This window comes from Acinonyx jubatus, chromosome X, assembly GCF_027475565.1.
Source record: "Acinonyx jubatus isolate Ajub_Pintada_27869175 chromosome X, VMU_Ajub_asm_v1.0, whole genome shotgun sequence".
In the NCBI taxonomy this organism is placed as follows: Eukaryota; Metazoa; Chordata; class Mammalia; order Carnivora; family Felidae; genus Acinonyx; species Acinonyx jubatus.
In genome coordinates, this window is record NC_069389.1 from 38,241,652 (window position 1) to 38,257,142 (window position 15,491).

At 41.6% G+C, this 15,491-nt stretch overlaps 1 protein-coding gene across 2 annotated transcripts in view; it reads right to left on the bottom strand.

Annotated features, from left to right (window-relative positions):
- EFHC2 (EF-hand domain containing 2) overlaps window positions 1-15,491 on the bottom strand; it is a 200,531-nt gene that overhangs the window by 163,941 nt on the left and 21,099 nt on the right. For both annotated transcript variants that reach the window (XM_053202258.1, XM_053202257.1), the window contains exon 2: window positions 11,249-11,437. In XM_053202258.1, coding sequence (XP_053058233.1) covers window positions 11,249-11,437 — 189 coding nt within the window. The remainder of the gene's footprint in view (window positions 1-11,248; window positions 11,438-15,491) is intronic.

Sequence of the window (15,491 nt, forward strand, 5' to 3'; positions counted from 1 at the left end):
CCCCGCGTCAGGATCCGCGCAGGCAGTGTGGAACCTGCTTGGTATTCTCTCTCTCTCCCTCTCTCCACCCCTCTCCAGCTTGCTCTTTCTATCTCAAAGTGAATAAATACATTTTTAAAAATCACCCGATCAGAACAGCACATTAATTAATTACCTTCAATGAGGACAGTTTAAAAGACCTCTGGGATGACATCAAGTGTGCTAACATTCGCATTATAGGGGTCTCAGAAGGAGAACAGAGAAAGAAAGGGACGAAAATCCTATCTGAAGAAATAATGGCTGCAAATTTCCCTAACCTGGCAAAGAAAGTAGATATCCAAGTCCAGAAAGCACAGAGTCCTAAACAAGATGAACCCAAAGAGATCCACATCAAGACACATTATAATCAATGTGCGAATAAAGTTCAAGTGAGAACTTTTTTTTTATTTTATTTTTTAACATTTATCTATTTTTGAGAGAGAGACAGAGCATGAGCTAGGGAGGGGCAGAGAGAGACAGGGAGACACAGAATCTGAAGCAGGCTCCAGGCTCCAAGCTGTCAGCACAGAGCCCGACGCGGGGCCCGAACTCATGGACTGTGAGACCATGACCTGAGCCAGAGTCAGATGCCCAACCGACTGAGCCACCCAGGCGCCCCAATAAAGTGAGAATCTTGGGGCGCCTGGGTGGCTTGGTCGGTTAAGCGTCCGACTTCGGCTCAGGTCATGATCTCACGGTCCGTGAGTTCGAGCCCCGCATCGGGCTCTGGGCTGATGGCTCAGAGCCTGGAGCCTGCTTCCGATTCTGTGTCTCCCTCTCTCTCTGCCCCTCCCCCGTTCATGCTATGTCTCTCTCTGTCTCAAAAATAAATAAACGGTAAAAAAAAAAAAAAAAAAAAAGAAATTAAAAAAAAAAGTATAGGGCCATAACTAGAAATAAGAAAATTATGAAAGAACAAAATATCATTGGTTAAGGTAAACGTATAAATATAGCAGATCGACCAACTACATAGCTAGTATGAAGGTTAAAAGACAAAAGTAGTAAAATCATCTAAACCTACAATAATTAGTCAAGCGAGTCACAAAACAATAGGATATAAAATAGGATATCAGAAATACAAAACATGGTGGGGGGGGACAAAAATACAGTGACTTTGGAAGATGCTTAAACTTATTCACCATCAACTTAAAATAGATGGTTACAGGGGTGTCTGGATGGCTCAGTCGGCTGGGCATCCGACTTTGGCTCAGGTCATGATCTCACCGTTCATGAGTTCGAGCCCCGCACCGGGCTCTGTGCCGACAGCTCAGAGCCTGGAGCCTGCTTCAGATTCTGTCTCCCTCTCTCTCTGCCCCTCCCCCACTCATGCTCTGGCTCCCTCTCTCTCAAAAATAAATAAAAACATTTAAAAATAAATAAATAAAAAATAAAATAGACCGTTATATACACTTTATATAGGAACCTCATGGTAACCACAAACCAAATACCTATAATAGACATGCAAAAAATAAAGAGAAAGGAATTCAAACATAAGAGTAAGGAAAGTCACCAAACCACAAGGGAAGAGAGTAAAAGAAGAAGAAAGTAATGGACGAGAGTCATTTCTCTTTCTCTCTCTAGAGTCTATCTCTCTCTCTAGAATAAAAAATTTTTAGAAAGTAAAGGGATGGAAAAAGATATTCCATGCAAATGGAAACATAAAGAAAGCTGGGGTAACAATACTTACATCAGACAAAATACTTTTTTAAATTTTACATATTTATTTTGAGAGAGAGAGACAGAGAGTGGGGGGGGAGGAGCAGAGAGAGAGAGAGAGAGAGAGAGAGAGAGAATCCCAAGCAGGCTCTGCACTCTCAGCGCACAGCAGGATGTGAGGCTCAAATTCAGGAACCGTGAGTTCCTAAACTGAGTTGAAACCAAGAGTCGGATGCTTAACCGACTGAGCCACCCAGGCGCCCCCAAAGTAGACTTTGAAACAATGATTAACAGAAGGCAAAGAAAGTAGAAGGAGACAAAGTTAGTAGAAAGAAGGAAATAATAAATATCAGAGCTGAAAAAAATGAAATAGAGACTAAAAAGAACAACAGAAAAGATGAATGAAACTACGAGCTGATTTGTTAAAAAAATAAACAGAATTGATAAACCTTTAGCCAGACTCATCAAGAAAAAAAGAGGGGATAAATAAAAGAAATAAAAGAGAAATATACCACAGAAATACAAAAAATCATAAGAGACTATTACAATTTTATGCCAACAAATGGGACAAGCTAGAAGAAACAGATAAATTCCTAAAACATACAATCTTCTAAGACTGAAACAGGAAGTAATAGAAAATCTGAACAGACCCATCCCTAGTAATGAAATTAAATAAGAAACGAAACAAAGCAAAACCAAAAACCTCCCACAAACAAAAGTCCAGGACCACATGGCCTCACAGGTTAATTCTACCAAACATTTAAAGAAGAATGAATACCTAATATCCTCCTCAAACTATTGCAAAAAAATGAAAGAAGAAACCCTCCCCAACTCATTCCGTGAGCCCGACATTCCCCTGACCCCAAAACCAAAGACACCCCAGGAAAAGAAAATTACAGGCCAGAATCCCTGATAAACGTAAATGCAAAACTTTGACAAAACATCAGCAAACCAAATTCAACAATACATAAAAAGATCATACACTAAGTTCAAGTGGGATTTAGTCCAGGGATGTAAGGATGATTCAATATCCACAAATCAATCAACATAATATGCCACATTATAGGCTACATATGCCAAACCCATAGCTAACATCGTAGTCAATGGTAAAATGCTGAAAGCTTTTCCTCTACGATCAGTAGCAGCACAAGTGTGCTCACTCCCCCCTCCTCTCTGCAACACATTTTTGGAAATCCTAGCCGGAGCAATGGGGCAAGAAAAAGAAATAAAGGGCATCCAAGTTGGAAAGGAAGAATTACAACTGCTATTTACAGATCACAGGATGCTTTACACAGAAAACTCTACAGATTTCACCAAAAACAAACTATTGGAATAAATAAGTCCAGTGAAGGTGCAAGATACAAAATCAGTAGATGGAAATCTGTTGCATTCTATGCCCTAATAATGAACTGTCAGAAAGAGAAATGAAGGAAATGATCCCACTTATAATTGCATCCAAAAAAAAAAAAATGCCTGCAATGACATGGGTAGAGCCAGAGAGTACATTGTTAAGAAGTCAGAAAAAGACAACGCATGATTTGACTCATATGTGGAATTTAAGAAACGAAACAAATGAGCAAAGGAAAAAAGAGGGAGAGACAAAATTTACTCTTAACTATAGGGAACAAACTGATGGTTACCAGCGGGGAGGTGGGTGGGGGGATGGGTGAAACAGGTGAAGGTGATTAAGAGCACACTCGTTGTGATGAGCACTGAGTAATGTATAGAATTGAGTCACTATATTGTACACCTGAAACGAATATGACATTATGTGTTACTATACTGGAATTGAAATTAAACACTTAATTGAAAAACTGAAAAAAATACTTAGGAATAAATTTAACTTAGGAGGTAAACTCTGAAAACTAGGACCCTGATGAAAGAAAATCAAGATGCCACAAATAAATGGAAAGACATACCATGGTCATGGATTGGAAGAATTAACATTGTTGAAACGTCCATACCACCCAAAGCAATCTATAGATTCAATACAATCCCTTTCAAAATGCCAATGGCACATTTTTCACAAAATTAGAATAATCCTAAAATACATATGGAACCACACAAGATCCTGAATAGGCAAAGCAGTCTTTAGAAAGAATAACAAAGCTGCATAATTTCAAACTATTCTACAAAGCTGTAGTAATCAAAACACAGTAAGGTACGGGCACAAAAACAGACACATAGATCAGTGGAATAGAGTCCAAAAACAAACCCATGTGACTAAGACCCACGCTTATAGTCAATTAATATTCAACAAAGGAGGCAAGAATATCCAATGGGAAACAGATGATCTCTTCCACAAATGGTGGTGGGAAAGCTGGACAACTACATGCAAAAAAAAAAAAAACAAAAAAAAAGAAAGAAAGAAAGAAACTGAACCAGTTTCTTATACCATTTACAAAAATAAACTCAAGGTTGATTAAAGACTTAAATGCAAGACCAGAAACCATAAACTCCTAGAAGAAAACACAGGCAATAAGCTCTTAGACATCAGTCTGGGTTTCCTCAGGCAAAGGCCACAAAAGCAAAAATAAACAAACAGAACCACATAAAAGTAAAAAGCTTTTGCACAGTGAGGGAAACCATCAACAAAACAAAAAGGCACCCTACTGAATGGGAGAAGGTATTTGCAAATAATATAACTGATAAGGGGTTAGCATCCAAAGTATATGAAAGACTCACATAACTCAGTATCAAAAAAACAATCCAACGAAAAAATGGGCAGAGGACATGAACAGACTTCTCCAAAGAAGACATGTAGATGACCAACAGACAGATGAAAAGAACTTCACATAACCAATCGTCAGGGAAACACAAATCACAACCACAATGAGATATCACTCTACACCTGTCAGAATGGCTATTATCAAAAAGACCAGAAATAACAAGTGTTGGTGAGCATGTGGAGAAAAGGGAACCCTCATGCACTGTTGGTGGGAATGCGAAATGGTGCCACTATGAAAATCAGTGTGGAGGGGGTCTCAAAAAATTAAAAATTAGAGCTACCATATGATCCAGCAATTCCACTTCTGCCTATTAATCTGAAGAAAACACTAATTTGAGAAGATATACACACCCTTATGTTCACTGCACTGCGGCATTATTTACAACAGTCAAGATATGGAAGCAACATAAGTGTCTACCAATGGATGAATGGATAAAGAAGTGGTGTGTGTGTGTCTGTGTGTGTCTGTGTGTCTGTGTGTGTGTGTCTCTGTGTGTGTCTCTGTGTCTATGTGTGTGTGTCTATGTGTGTCTGTGTGTGTCTGTGTGTGTATATATGTATGTATATATACATGTATGTGTATATGTGTATGTATATATACACATATATATGTGTATATATGTGTATATGTGTGTATATGTATATGTGTGTGTGTATGTGCGTGTGTATATGTGTGTACATATATATACATAATATATATATTATATATAATATATATAATATACAATATATATAATATATAATACATATTATATTAAGTATAATTATATATAATAATTATTATATTACATATAATATATTATATAATATATTATATATATTGTCTATAATATATTATATATAATATAATATATTATATATAATTAATATTATAGACTATATATATTATATATATAATTATATATTATAATATATATGATTATATAATTATATAATATATAATTAATTACATAATATATTATAGAATTATAATATATATTAATATATTATATATTAATATTATATATTTTATTATATATTATATATATTACATATAATCATATATAATATATAATATAAATATATATATTATATATAATTATATAATATATAATTATATATTAATATATAATATATATAATATATATAAATAAATATATAATAAATATTCCATTATACACACATACACACACACATATATATATATATAATGGAATATTTATTATACAACCATAAAAGAGAATGAGATCTTACCATTTGCAACAACATGGATGGACAAAAACGCATTATGCTAAGTGAAATAAGTCAGAGAAAGGCAAATACTGTAGGGCTTCATTTATATGTGGAATCTAAAAAATAAAACGAATGAACAAACAATACAAAACAGAAATAGACTCATAGATACAAAGAATAATATGGTGGTTACCAGAGGGGAGGGGGTGGGTAGAGGGATGGGCAAAATACAGAAGGGGATTAAAATACAGAAATACAATTATAAAATAAATAAGACACCAGGATGTAATCTACAGCATAGTTAAGAATATCGTAACAACTCTGTATGGTGACAGATGGTAGCTAGATTTACCACGGCGATCACTTCCTAATATATATCATTGGTGAATCGCTATGTTGTAAACCTGAAACCAACAAATCATATGTCAACTACACGTCAATAAAAAAGTAAAAATTTTAAACCTTTAAAAAAAAATCAAGGCGCTACAGAGATCGTGTTTTAAATATTTATTTTTATATTGTTCGAAGTGTAAAGATTCACACACAGCGTACCACAAACCCCATGTCCATGAATGCAAAGCTATTAAAATCTTAATTCTGTGGTCCGTACTTCTGATTACAATGATTATGTTTACAAGAGCTGGAAAAAATGAAATAATATTTTGAAATGCATGCATCCCCATAGGATCAACCTTTATCCTGCCACTTACCATAATAGAGTCATTTGCAAAATAGCGAACCAATTAGGCTAACTAGGAGCCACTGCCAAAGGAAAAGAAATGAGGGCATAATTGTAGAGTTGCGACAAATGGCACTTAACACCCAGACAAAAGTCCTAAAAACATTCAGTCATTGGAGTATTTCTAACTAGTCTGACTTTTCATAAAAGCAAGTAATGGTAGCTCATATACAAGAACAACGGCAACACGTCGTCAACTACTAAATGCTAAACTTTAATTAGTAACGTAGGCACCTGGTGCCATTAGAAAGAACCCCAGGCCAGGAGATCCAGGATGTGGGCTCAGTTCTAGGATGAACAAGCAGAAGCTGCCTTGAGTCACAGACGACATGTCACACACTAAGCCTAAAAAGTCTTGAGCATGGACCGCCGGAGGTTAAAGGGCTTTAGAAATGAGTCAGTCAGGGGCGCCTGGATGGCTCAGTTGGTTGAGGGTCCGACTCTTGATTTCAGCTCAGGTCATGATCTCACAGTTTGTGAGCTGCAGCCCTGCATCGGGCTCTGTGCTGATTGTGTAGAGCCTGCTTGGGAGTCTCTCTGTCTCTCTGTCTCTCTCTCTCTCTGCCCCTTCCCTGCTTGCTCTGTCTCAAAATAAATAAACTTTTTAAAAAAATAAAAAAGTAATCAGCCAGCCCAGGCTCTCATTACAGTCAAAGTAACAGAGACTCGGAGGCGAAGTGACGAAGCCACGGTCACACAGGTAGTTAGTTCCAGTGCCTCCAACACACGGCCTCAGAACCCTGGTCCCTGCCTGCTTCTTACAAATGACTCCTCATCTATAGGGAGCAATCATCCACGTTTGCTTCTTCCTCGCGGAGGTGCTGGGATAACGACTGGCACTAATTGGCGTGGGTGAATATGTGCTTGCTTGAATTTAAACGAATTCAGTTGAAATAGCTAGTCTTAGGGGTGGGGGGTGGGGGCGGGGAGGCACGGGCGCGGTATCACACAAAACCGTTTTGGCCATTTGCATAAATCCCGCCAACGAACGCCAGGGGTTTCTGGCAAGCAGGACTGTGTTTCTCAGTGGCAGCAGGACTGGCGTGTTAGGAAGACCATTCTTGTCCCCAGTCTGGGGCTGCCCTCCCCATACTGCAGGATGTAAAATACACAGCTGGCCCCCAGCTACTTAAGAGCAGCAGCACCTCTGGACCACGGACTGCCCAAGGGCAAGGCGATTTAAAACATCCAAAGGAATGCAAGAATTCCACGAGAAACCAAACATCAGGATGCCGAAATGTTAAAGAAAGATGGAATCGGTATTACAGCATGGCGGTTACTGAGCCGGTCTTTATATAAAATATTGCTATTTTGTTCATCGTGAATGTGGGCGTTAATTCTGCTTCCTCAAGACGGTCCCTTAAAATATTATCTCTCTTGATTCCTGAGGTCTGGGGTGCTCTTTGAATTCTGCACCCGGGGCAAGGGCCCCCCTTGCCTCAACAACCCAAAACATCTCCACACATTTGCAGAGGCCTCCCTGGGTTGAGAACATCTGACAAAAGAAGTCCAGAAAGGGGCAGCCCGGGCCTGAAACCGCGCCTCCATGGTGCCAGCAGGGCGCTAGGCTCCTTTAATACCTGCTGTGCTCACAAGATGGCTGAAGAATTATGTCCTAGTTCCACACAGGAAAACAAAGGTAGGACACAGAGCAGGAAAAACAGATCCACTGGGCCTCTTTTAATTAGAAAAATAACTTTCCCAGGAGCCCTCCCCAATAAATCTTCATCCCATCTATCGCTGGCCAGAAGCGAGTCGCCCGGCCAGCCCTGGCTTCAAGAAGCCTGGGGCAGCTGAACACATCTCCAGCCGGGAGAAAACTGGTGCTCCCTCCGTAAGAATGAAGGGGAGAGTGGGGCGCCTGGGTGGCTCAGTCGGTTAACCGGTTAACCGTCCGACTTCAGCTCAGGTCATGATCTCCCCGTTCCCGAGTTTGAGGCCCGCGTCATGCTCTGTGCGGACAGCTCGGAGCCCGCAGCACAGATAAAACCCAGAATGTTGTCTTTAGGCTGGGCTCTGCAGAAGCAGGGCCTGAAACAGGGAGTTAGGCCCATGTGATTTATTATGGGCACACTCTTAGGAGACACGTCTGAAGAGTGAGAGGAGCACCCAAGGGAAGGGAAATGAGCCAAGCAAGAGTGCAATCTCACGTAAAGTTTAGCCTTGGCCTGACACACAAAGGGGCAGGGGCCTAAATCCACACTACGGACTTGTCCGGCCTCGAAGAGGCTCACTTTGGTCTTGTTTTTGAGCATCTGTTTGTTTTTTGGGAGCGCGCAGCGGGGCGGGGCAGAGAGAGGGGAGGACAGAGGATCTGAAGCGGGCTCTGCACCGACAGCAGAGAGCCCGACGTGGGGCTCGAACGCACACAGCTGTTGAGATCATGACCTGAGCCAAAGTCGGATGCTGGACCGACTGATCCCCCTAGGCGCCCCGAAGCAGCTCATCTTTTTGCCCTTGACCAATCATCAGTCATCTGTTGCCTCCTCTTGTGGTGAAGGGGCCAGTGCAACCGTCCAGGTTTCTCCGGGTACTGATGCCAATGCTCCTTGGCCAAGAGCAACACGCAACACATGGATCTGGGCGGGTGGGTGCCAGGGGCATCTATTACAAATATTAGATATCGAGGGGCGCCTGGGCGGCTCAGTCGGTGAGACGTCTGACTCTTGACTTCGGCTCAGGTCACGATGTCACTGTTCGTGAGTCTGAGCCCCCATCGGGCTCTGTGCTGACGGCGTGGAGCCCGCTTGGGGATTCTCTCTCTCTCCCTTTCTCTCTACCCCTCCCCAGCTCGCACCGTCTCTGTCTCCCTTGAAAGAAATACACTTAAAAAAAACATCAGATTTCAATACACTTTTCAAAGAACTGCCTTGATTTCTACTTTCTGTGGTTTGAGAATGTAACCCTAGATAAACTGCAATGATTAAAAGCTAGCAGAAAAACTGGCGACGAGCGAAAAATGTCTCATTTTTAAGAAAAATGATTAACAGGTGTTGACTTGTTTTGTTGAGCCACGAGTGTGGAAAGTGCTTTATAATTTGCTCTGGGTATTAACCAGGAGCCAGTCTGTAGTTCACAATCTCATCAGAGCACGTAAATATTTCATAGTCTTCGTGTCTCATTTAAAGCTCAATGAATATTTAATTGAAGTTGACCAACAAAATAACTGAAAGAATTATGTTGCATTTAGTTAGGCTAAAATGAGCAAGCTCTTCATTTTCTCAAGTAGTTTGAAGCTAAAATTATTCCAACTTCATGAAATATTCTACATAATTTTATAAGTAATTAAAGGGCTGCAAAATAGGTTTGAAAGGCACATATTAAATATTGAGAAAAACATGAAATAAAATGAATTTTCTACTTTCAGTGCAAGAGAACAGTTTAATATATTGCCACCTACAGCATTACTTATTCAGTAGTGGATTAAACTACTGTCAATACCCACTTTTTGACACAAGAAGTAAAAAAGAGAAATTTTTCTTTGTCCCTTGCAAATGAAATATTCCAGAATGATGATGTGCAAACACCTAGGAGATCGATAATAACAGGGAACCATGCATGATCCGTCCTGGGAAGCTAGCCCAGAAATCGCTTCTGAACTCTGCGTCCTGCACTGGGCCAGGGACGGAAAATAATTTTTTAAAACATTTAAAGAGAGAGAGAGAAAGAGAGAAATAATGGTTCATGTTCAAAGCAGAGATGGTTTCCCCGGAAAGAAGCCTCCCCTGCAGTCTGTTAAATCTTCGTTAAGTGTCAGAACTGGGCTTCAAAAAAAAAAAAAAAAAAGTGCTCTAATTGATCAACTCTAACACAGATGACACAGAATATGTCACTTTTTACCAAATTTCAAGACATTTTAATTGGAATCAAAGAACTGCCAACTAATCCATGCTAAGGCTGCTAAAAAAACTACCCGGTAAACTAAGCATATTAAGGTCTGAATTCTTTATCTAGTCCTGAATTATTTTTTAATTACAGGACCCTAAATAATCTAATAACGGGTCCCTTTTTGGAGAACAGAACAGGAGGCCATGACACAGGGTTGTGTGATAAACACAACATATCCATTCTGCTGCCTTATGGGAAATAACTGGTCACCTTGTGTCCCCCCCCCCCACCGCCGCCCCTTGATCCTCGTCCCTTTTAAGATATTCAAATGGATTGCCTCGATCAGTGATCAATACGCCATTATGTGTGTGTGTGTGTTATGTGTACAAACATACACATTAAAAAGTTCAGATTCTTATCTAATAAGGGCACCTTTTTCCTTCACTTCTAGAATTCTTGCCATGTCCCCCTTTGGTTCTCAGGGAGGGGGAACCATAATTAATATGCAGAAAAGAGAAGACATCTTTCTGTGGCTATTTGATGGCACATTTCAAATCAAACAAAATGACTTAGTTACCGGCAACTCACTGAGCCAAAGTGACACTCTGACCGGACTCTAAGTGGCCACAGAGGGACAGAGAGGAGAGGACAGGAAAGCTGATAAGCATCAGGCAAGGAAGGTGAACACTGTTCACCGGCAACCAGTGTGCCTGGTCAGAAAGAGAAGCAGGGATAACTTTTGTTTGTTTAGGGTACTTTTACCCTTTATTTTAACGTTTACTAATTTTGAGAGAGGGAAAGAGATGGAAGGAGGGAGAGAATCCCAAGCAGGCAGATGTGCGACTCGAACTCACGGACCGAGAGATCATGACCTGAGCAGAAACCAAGAGCCGGACGCTTCACGACCAGGCCCCCCAGGCGCCCCAAGGGTACTTTTGTTCTTGAATGTGTCCTTTCAAAAGAACTAGCCTTAGCATTTACATTAAGGACTCTCATTTTCTCAATACCTATTATTTCGTATGTGTAACCGGTTAAGGTTGCATGGTTCCCAATGTCAGGTGACTCACCTGCTTGTCAAAAGCTATCCAGGATGGCACGGTGCTTCCCATTCCTTTAGGGAAGTCACTGTATTTAGGCTTCATCTTTTGCCCAGGAAGCCCTTTTCCACCTATTCCAGGGTTATCTTCACTCACCAGCATCCTCACATTGTTGCAAAAGCCCCAATGTTGAGATTTATGGAACTTCTCCTTTTCCACCTGTGAATGCAAAGGACAACATAAAACGGCTGACGTTACTCTTTATGTCTTGTCTTGTTTTCTTGTTTTTGTTTTTTTTATTTTTGACCCGGGGGGGGAGGAGGAGGGGCAGAGAGAGAGAGAGAGAGAGAGAGAGAGAGAAAGGGAGGGAGAGAGAGAATCTTAAGCGGGCTCTTTGCCCAGTGTGGAGCCCGACGTGGGGCTCAATCCCACGACTGTGAGATCATGACCTGAGCTGAAATCAAGAGGCGTACGCACAACCGACTGAGCCACCCGGGTGTCCCGTGTCTTAGCTGTTTTAAAAGGTAAACCACATCTCCCATAGCTTACTTTGCCCATTACAAAATGCATATTCGAGTGGCAAAAACAAGTTCTGATCAATCCTTACCCAGAAAGCTGTGTCACATTTTCAGTTCATTTTAGCAAATTCGAAACTTTGAGGAAAGCAAGAGGAATAAACCTAATGCTCCGTGCTGTTTAAAACAGTTAAAAATAACTGACTGCAAGTGAACATTTAGAACGTTAGTTTGTTAATTGGTCTATTCTACTTATTTCCTAAGAATGCGAACAGGGAAGGAAAAAAAAAAGTCTTCCACTTCAGAGTAAAAATGCAAATGGTTTTCCCACAAACGTCACTGGAAATTCCTCAGAGCTGCCACTGTTATCCTAATTTTAAAACCTCGCTGTCCTTTTCCCTCACTGCCCTCCCGTCTTTTCTGGCGACCTGGGCGGAGAGAGAAAGGCCTGGACGATACTACCAAGGGTTGACAAAGATGGGGGCCAACATCAACTCGCATGCACCTGCTAGTAAGAAAGGAGATAATCCCTCTGGGGAGAGGTCCAGCAATACCTAGGAATGTGAAAAGTCTATATGCCCTCTGGCCTAAGAAATCCATTCCCAAATATCCTTTGCCCCTATGCACAAGGAGCTAAATATAAATAATAAATGAATATACATAACAAATGAATGTAAACAGAGGCGCCTGGGTGGCTCAGCTGGTTAAGCGCCTGACTCTTAATATCAGCTCAGAGTGTGATCCCGTGGTCGTGGGATTGAGCCCCATCAGCGTGAAGCCTGCTTGGGATTCTCTCTCTCCCTCTCACTCTGCCCCTCCCCAACTCGTGTGTGTGCGCTCTCTCGCTCGCTCTCAAAATATTTTACAAAATAAACAAATGTAAGTATTTATTGTAGCAGATAGCGTATCATATAATGAACATCCATCCACAGCCCTGAATTTAAAGAAAAATTTCAGATCACAATGAAGCCCTCTCTCACGCCCCTGCCTCCCTGTCCAGAGGTAACCATTATCCCGAATTTGCTACTTGAGCTTTAACATTTTGCCAGGATTGTATACAGCCAGGGCAACGGCTGTTTGCGAAAGCATGATGCGTTGGTGAACAGAAGAAGATATCTGCAAATCTCCTACCTGATGAGGGGTTAATGTCCAAAAATATACGAAGAACTCATACAACTCAAGAGCGCAAAGACAAATGATACAGTGGGAAAAAATGGCAGGGGATCTGAACAGGTATTTTTTTTTAACATGTTATTTTTTGAGAAAGCACGAGCACGCACACACAGGCACAAACGAGTGGGGGAAGGACAGAGAGGAGAGGGCTGTCATCACAGAGCCTAACATGTGGGGCTCGAACTCATAACCGGGGGATCACGACCTGAGCCGAAGTCAGACACTTGACCGACTGAGCTACCCAGGCGCCCCTGAACAGGTATCATCCTAAAGGAGACACACAGATCGCCAACAGACCCAAGAAGGGATGCTCAACATCACTCATCATCAGGGAAATGCAAACCAGAAACACGAGATATCACCCCACACCTGCTGGAACAGCTATTATCAAAAAGACAAGAAATAACAAGTGTTGGTGACAATGTGGAGAAAAGGGACCCCTCCCGCACTGCTGGTGGGAAGGTAAATTGGTGTAGCCACTGTGAAAAACAGTGTGGAGGTTCCTCAAAAAAATTAAACCCAGAACTACCACACAATCAGACAGTTCTTCTGGGTTTTTATCTGAAAAAGGCACAGCTCACAAAGATACATGCACCTCTATGTTCACGGCAGCATTATTGACAATAGCCTCTAAGACATGATAAAAACCAAAGTGTCCACCAATGAGTCAATGGATAAAGGAAATGTGATACACACACACACACACACACACACACACTTGAAATATTATTCATCCGTAAAAAAAGAATGGAATCTTGCCATTTGTGACAACATATAAGGACCTTGAGAAAACTATGCCAAGTGAAATAGGACAGAAAAAGAAATACCATATAATCTCACTTACATGTAGAATCTTAAAGATTCTTAAAGAGCGAGCGAACATGAGCGGTGGAGGGGGAAAGAGAGGAGGAGACACAGAATCCAAAGCGGGCTCCGGGCTCTGAGCTGTCAACAAGACCCCGATGTGGGGCTCGAACCCACGAACCCTGAGATCATGACCTGAGCCGAGGTCGGACACTCAACCAACTGAGCCACCCAGGCGCCACCCCAGGCAAACGTCTTAGTGAATGACGAAGTGAGGACTATACTATCCTCAGATCCAGGGCTCCCTGGTATCTCAACTCCTCGGGTCCCACCCCGCTTATAAGGCCCCTACTGGAAAGCCGGCAGCCAGGCTCAGACTGCCCTTGATGCTTTACATCAAATTAATAGCCGATCCCCCCAACCCCACTTCCTAGTTGCTAAAGGTGGGAAGATCAATTTTATCACATGCTCGGATGGACTGCTGGATAATCAATAAGCTGCCAGGGCCCCTGTAGAAACCACAAAGCTAAGCCAAACTGAGAAGCAGGCTCTAGCGTCACGAGTTGTTCATCCATCTATACTCTTTCCTTCAGGGCTCCAGGACATCAGAGGCTCGCTGTTTCTTTTTAGGCTGCCCGGCAAAGCCCAGATGCTTCACAAGCCCGCGACAAAGGCAGGAAGAATGAGGTGCTTGGAAAGCACCATTCCTGTAGCCATAACAGCTAACGTGCCTAGCATTGCTTTAAGTACTTTATTTCTTCTTTATTTAAGAGACAGACGGGAGAGCAAGCGAGCAGGGGATGGCAGAGGGAGAGAGAATTTTAAGCAGACTCGACACTCAGCACGGAGCCCAACACGGGGCTCGATCTCATGACCTCAGATCATGACCTGGGCCAAAAATCAAGACTCGAGACGCTCAACCCACTGAGCCACCCTTGTTTTAAGGCGCGCCCCTGTTTTAAGTACTTTAAAAGCATTAAATCCTTTTAATTCTCAGAGTGAATCTCTGAGTATGCGTTATCGTTACTATTTGATAGATGGGGATCCTCAGACACAGGGAGTTTAGGTCATTTGCCCAAGGTCACTCACTAGTGTAAGGGCTTAACCCAGGATGCACGCTCACTGCCTGAGCCTTTAAACGCTGGGCCTTGCATGTGTCGTGCGTCCTAGAGAAAAGCAAAGGACTTCCCCTTGTTTCCATCATCAAGGCTGAATGAATACCTTTACTTCTGACAAATATAACAAGGCAAATGACCACCATGACCGTAAACAGATGGGATAAGGAGACCGAAAACTTAATAGCTGATATCACTACCTTTTCCTTACAAGCAGGACAGGTGTGAGAGAGTGCTACAGAACGCCTTTCCCAGTCATCAGTGGTTACGGGAAATTTCAGGACTGAGAGAGCCAGCTCATATATTATATATATATATGCATATATATATATACACACACATATACACGTACATACACACATGTACATATATATACATATACACACATATACATTATATATATACATATATACATATACATTATATATATATACACATATATATGTATATATTTTAATGTTTAATTATTTCTGATAGAGAGACAGAACATGAGCAGGGTAAGGGGAGAGAGAGAGGGAGACACAGAACCCGAAGCAGGCTCCAGGCTGTGTGTGTCAGCACAGAGCCCGATGTGGGGCCGGAACCCACGAACCATGAGATCGTGACCTGAGCCGAAGTGGGAAGCTTAACTGATGAAGCCACCCAGGCATCCCATATTTAATATAG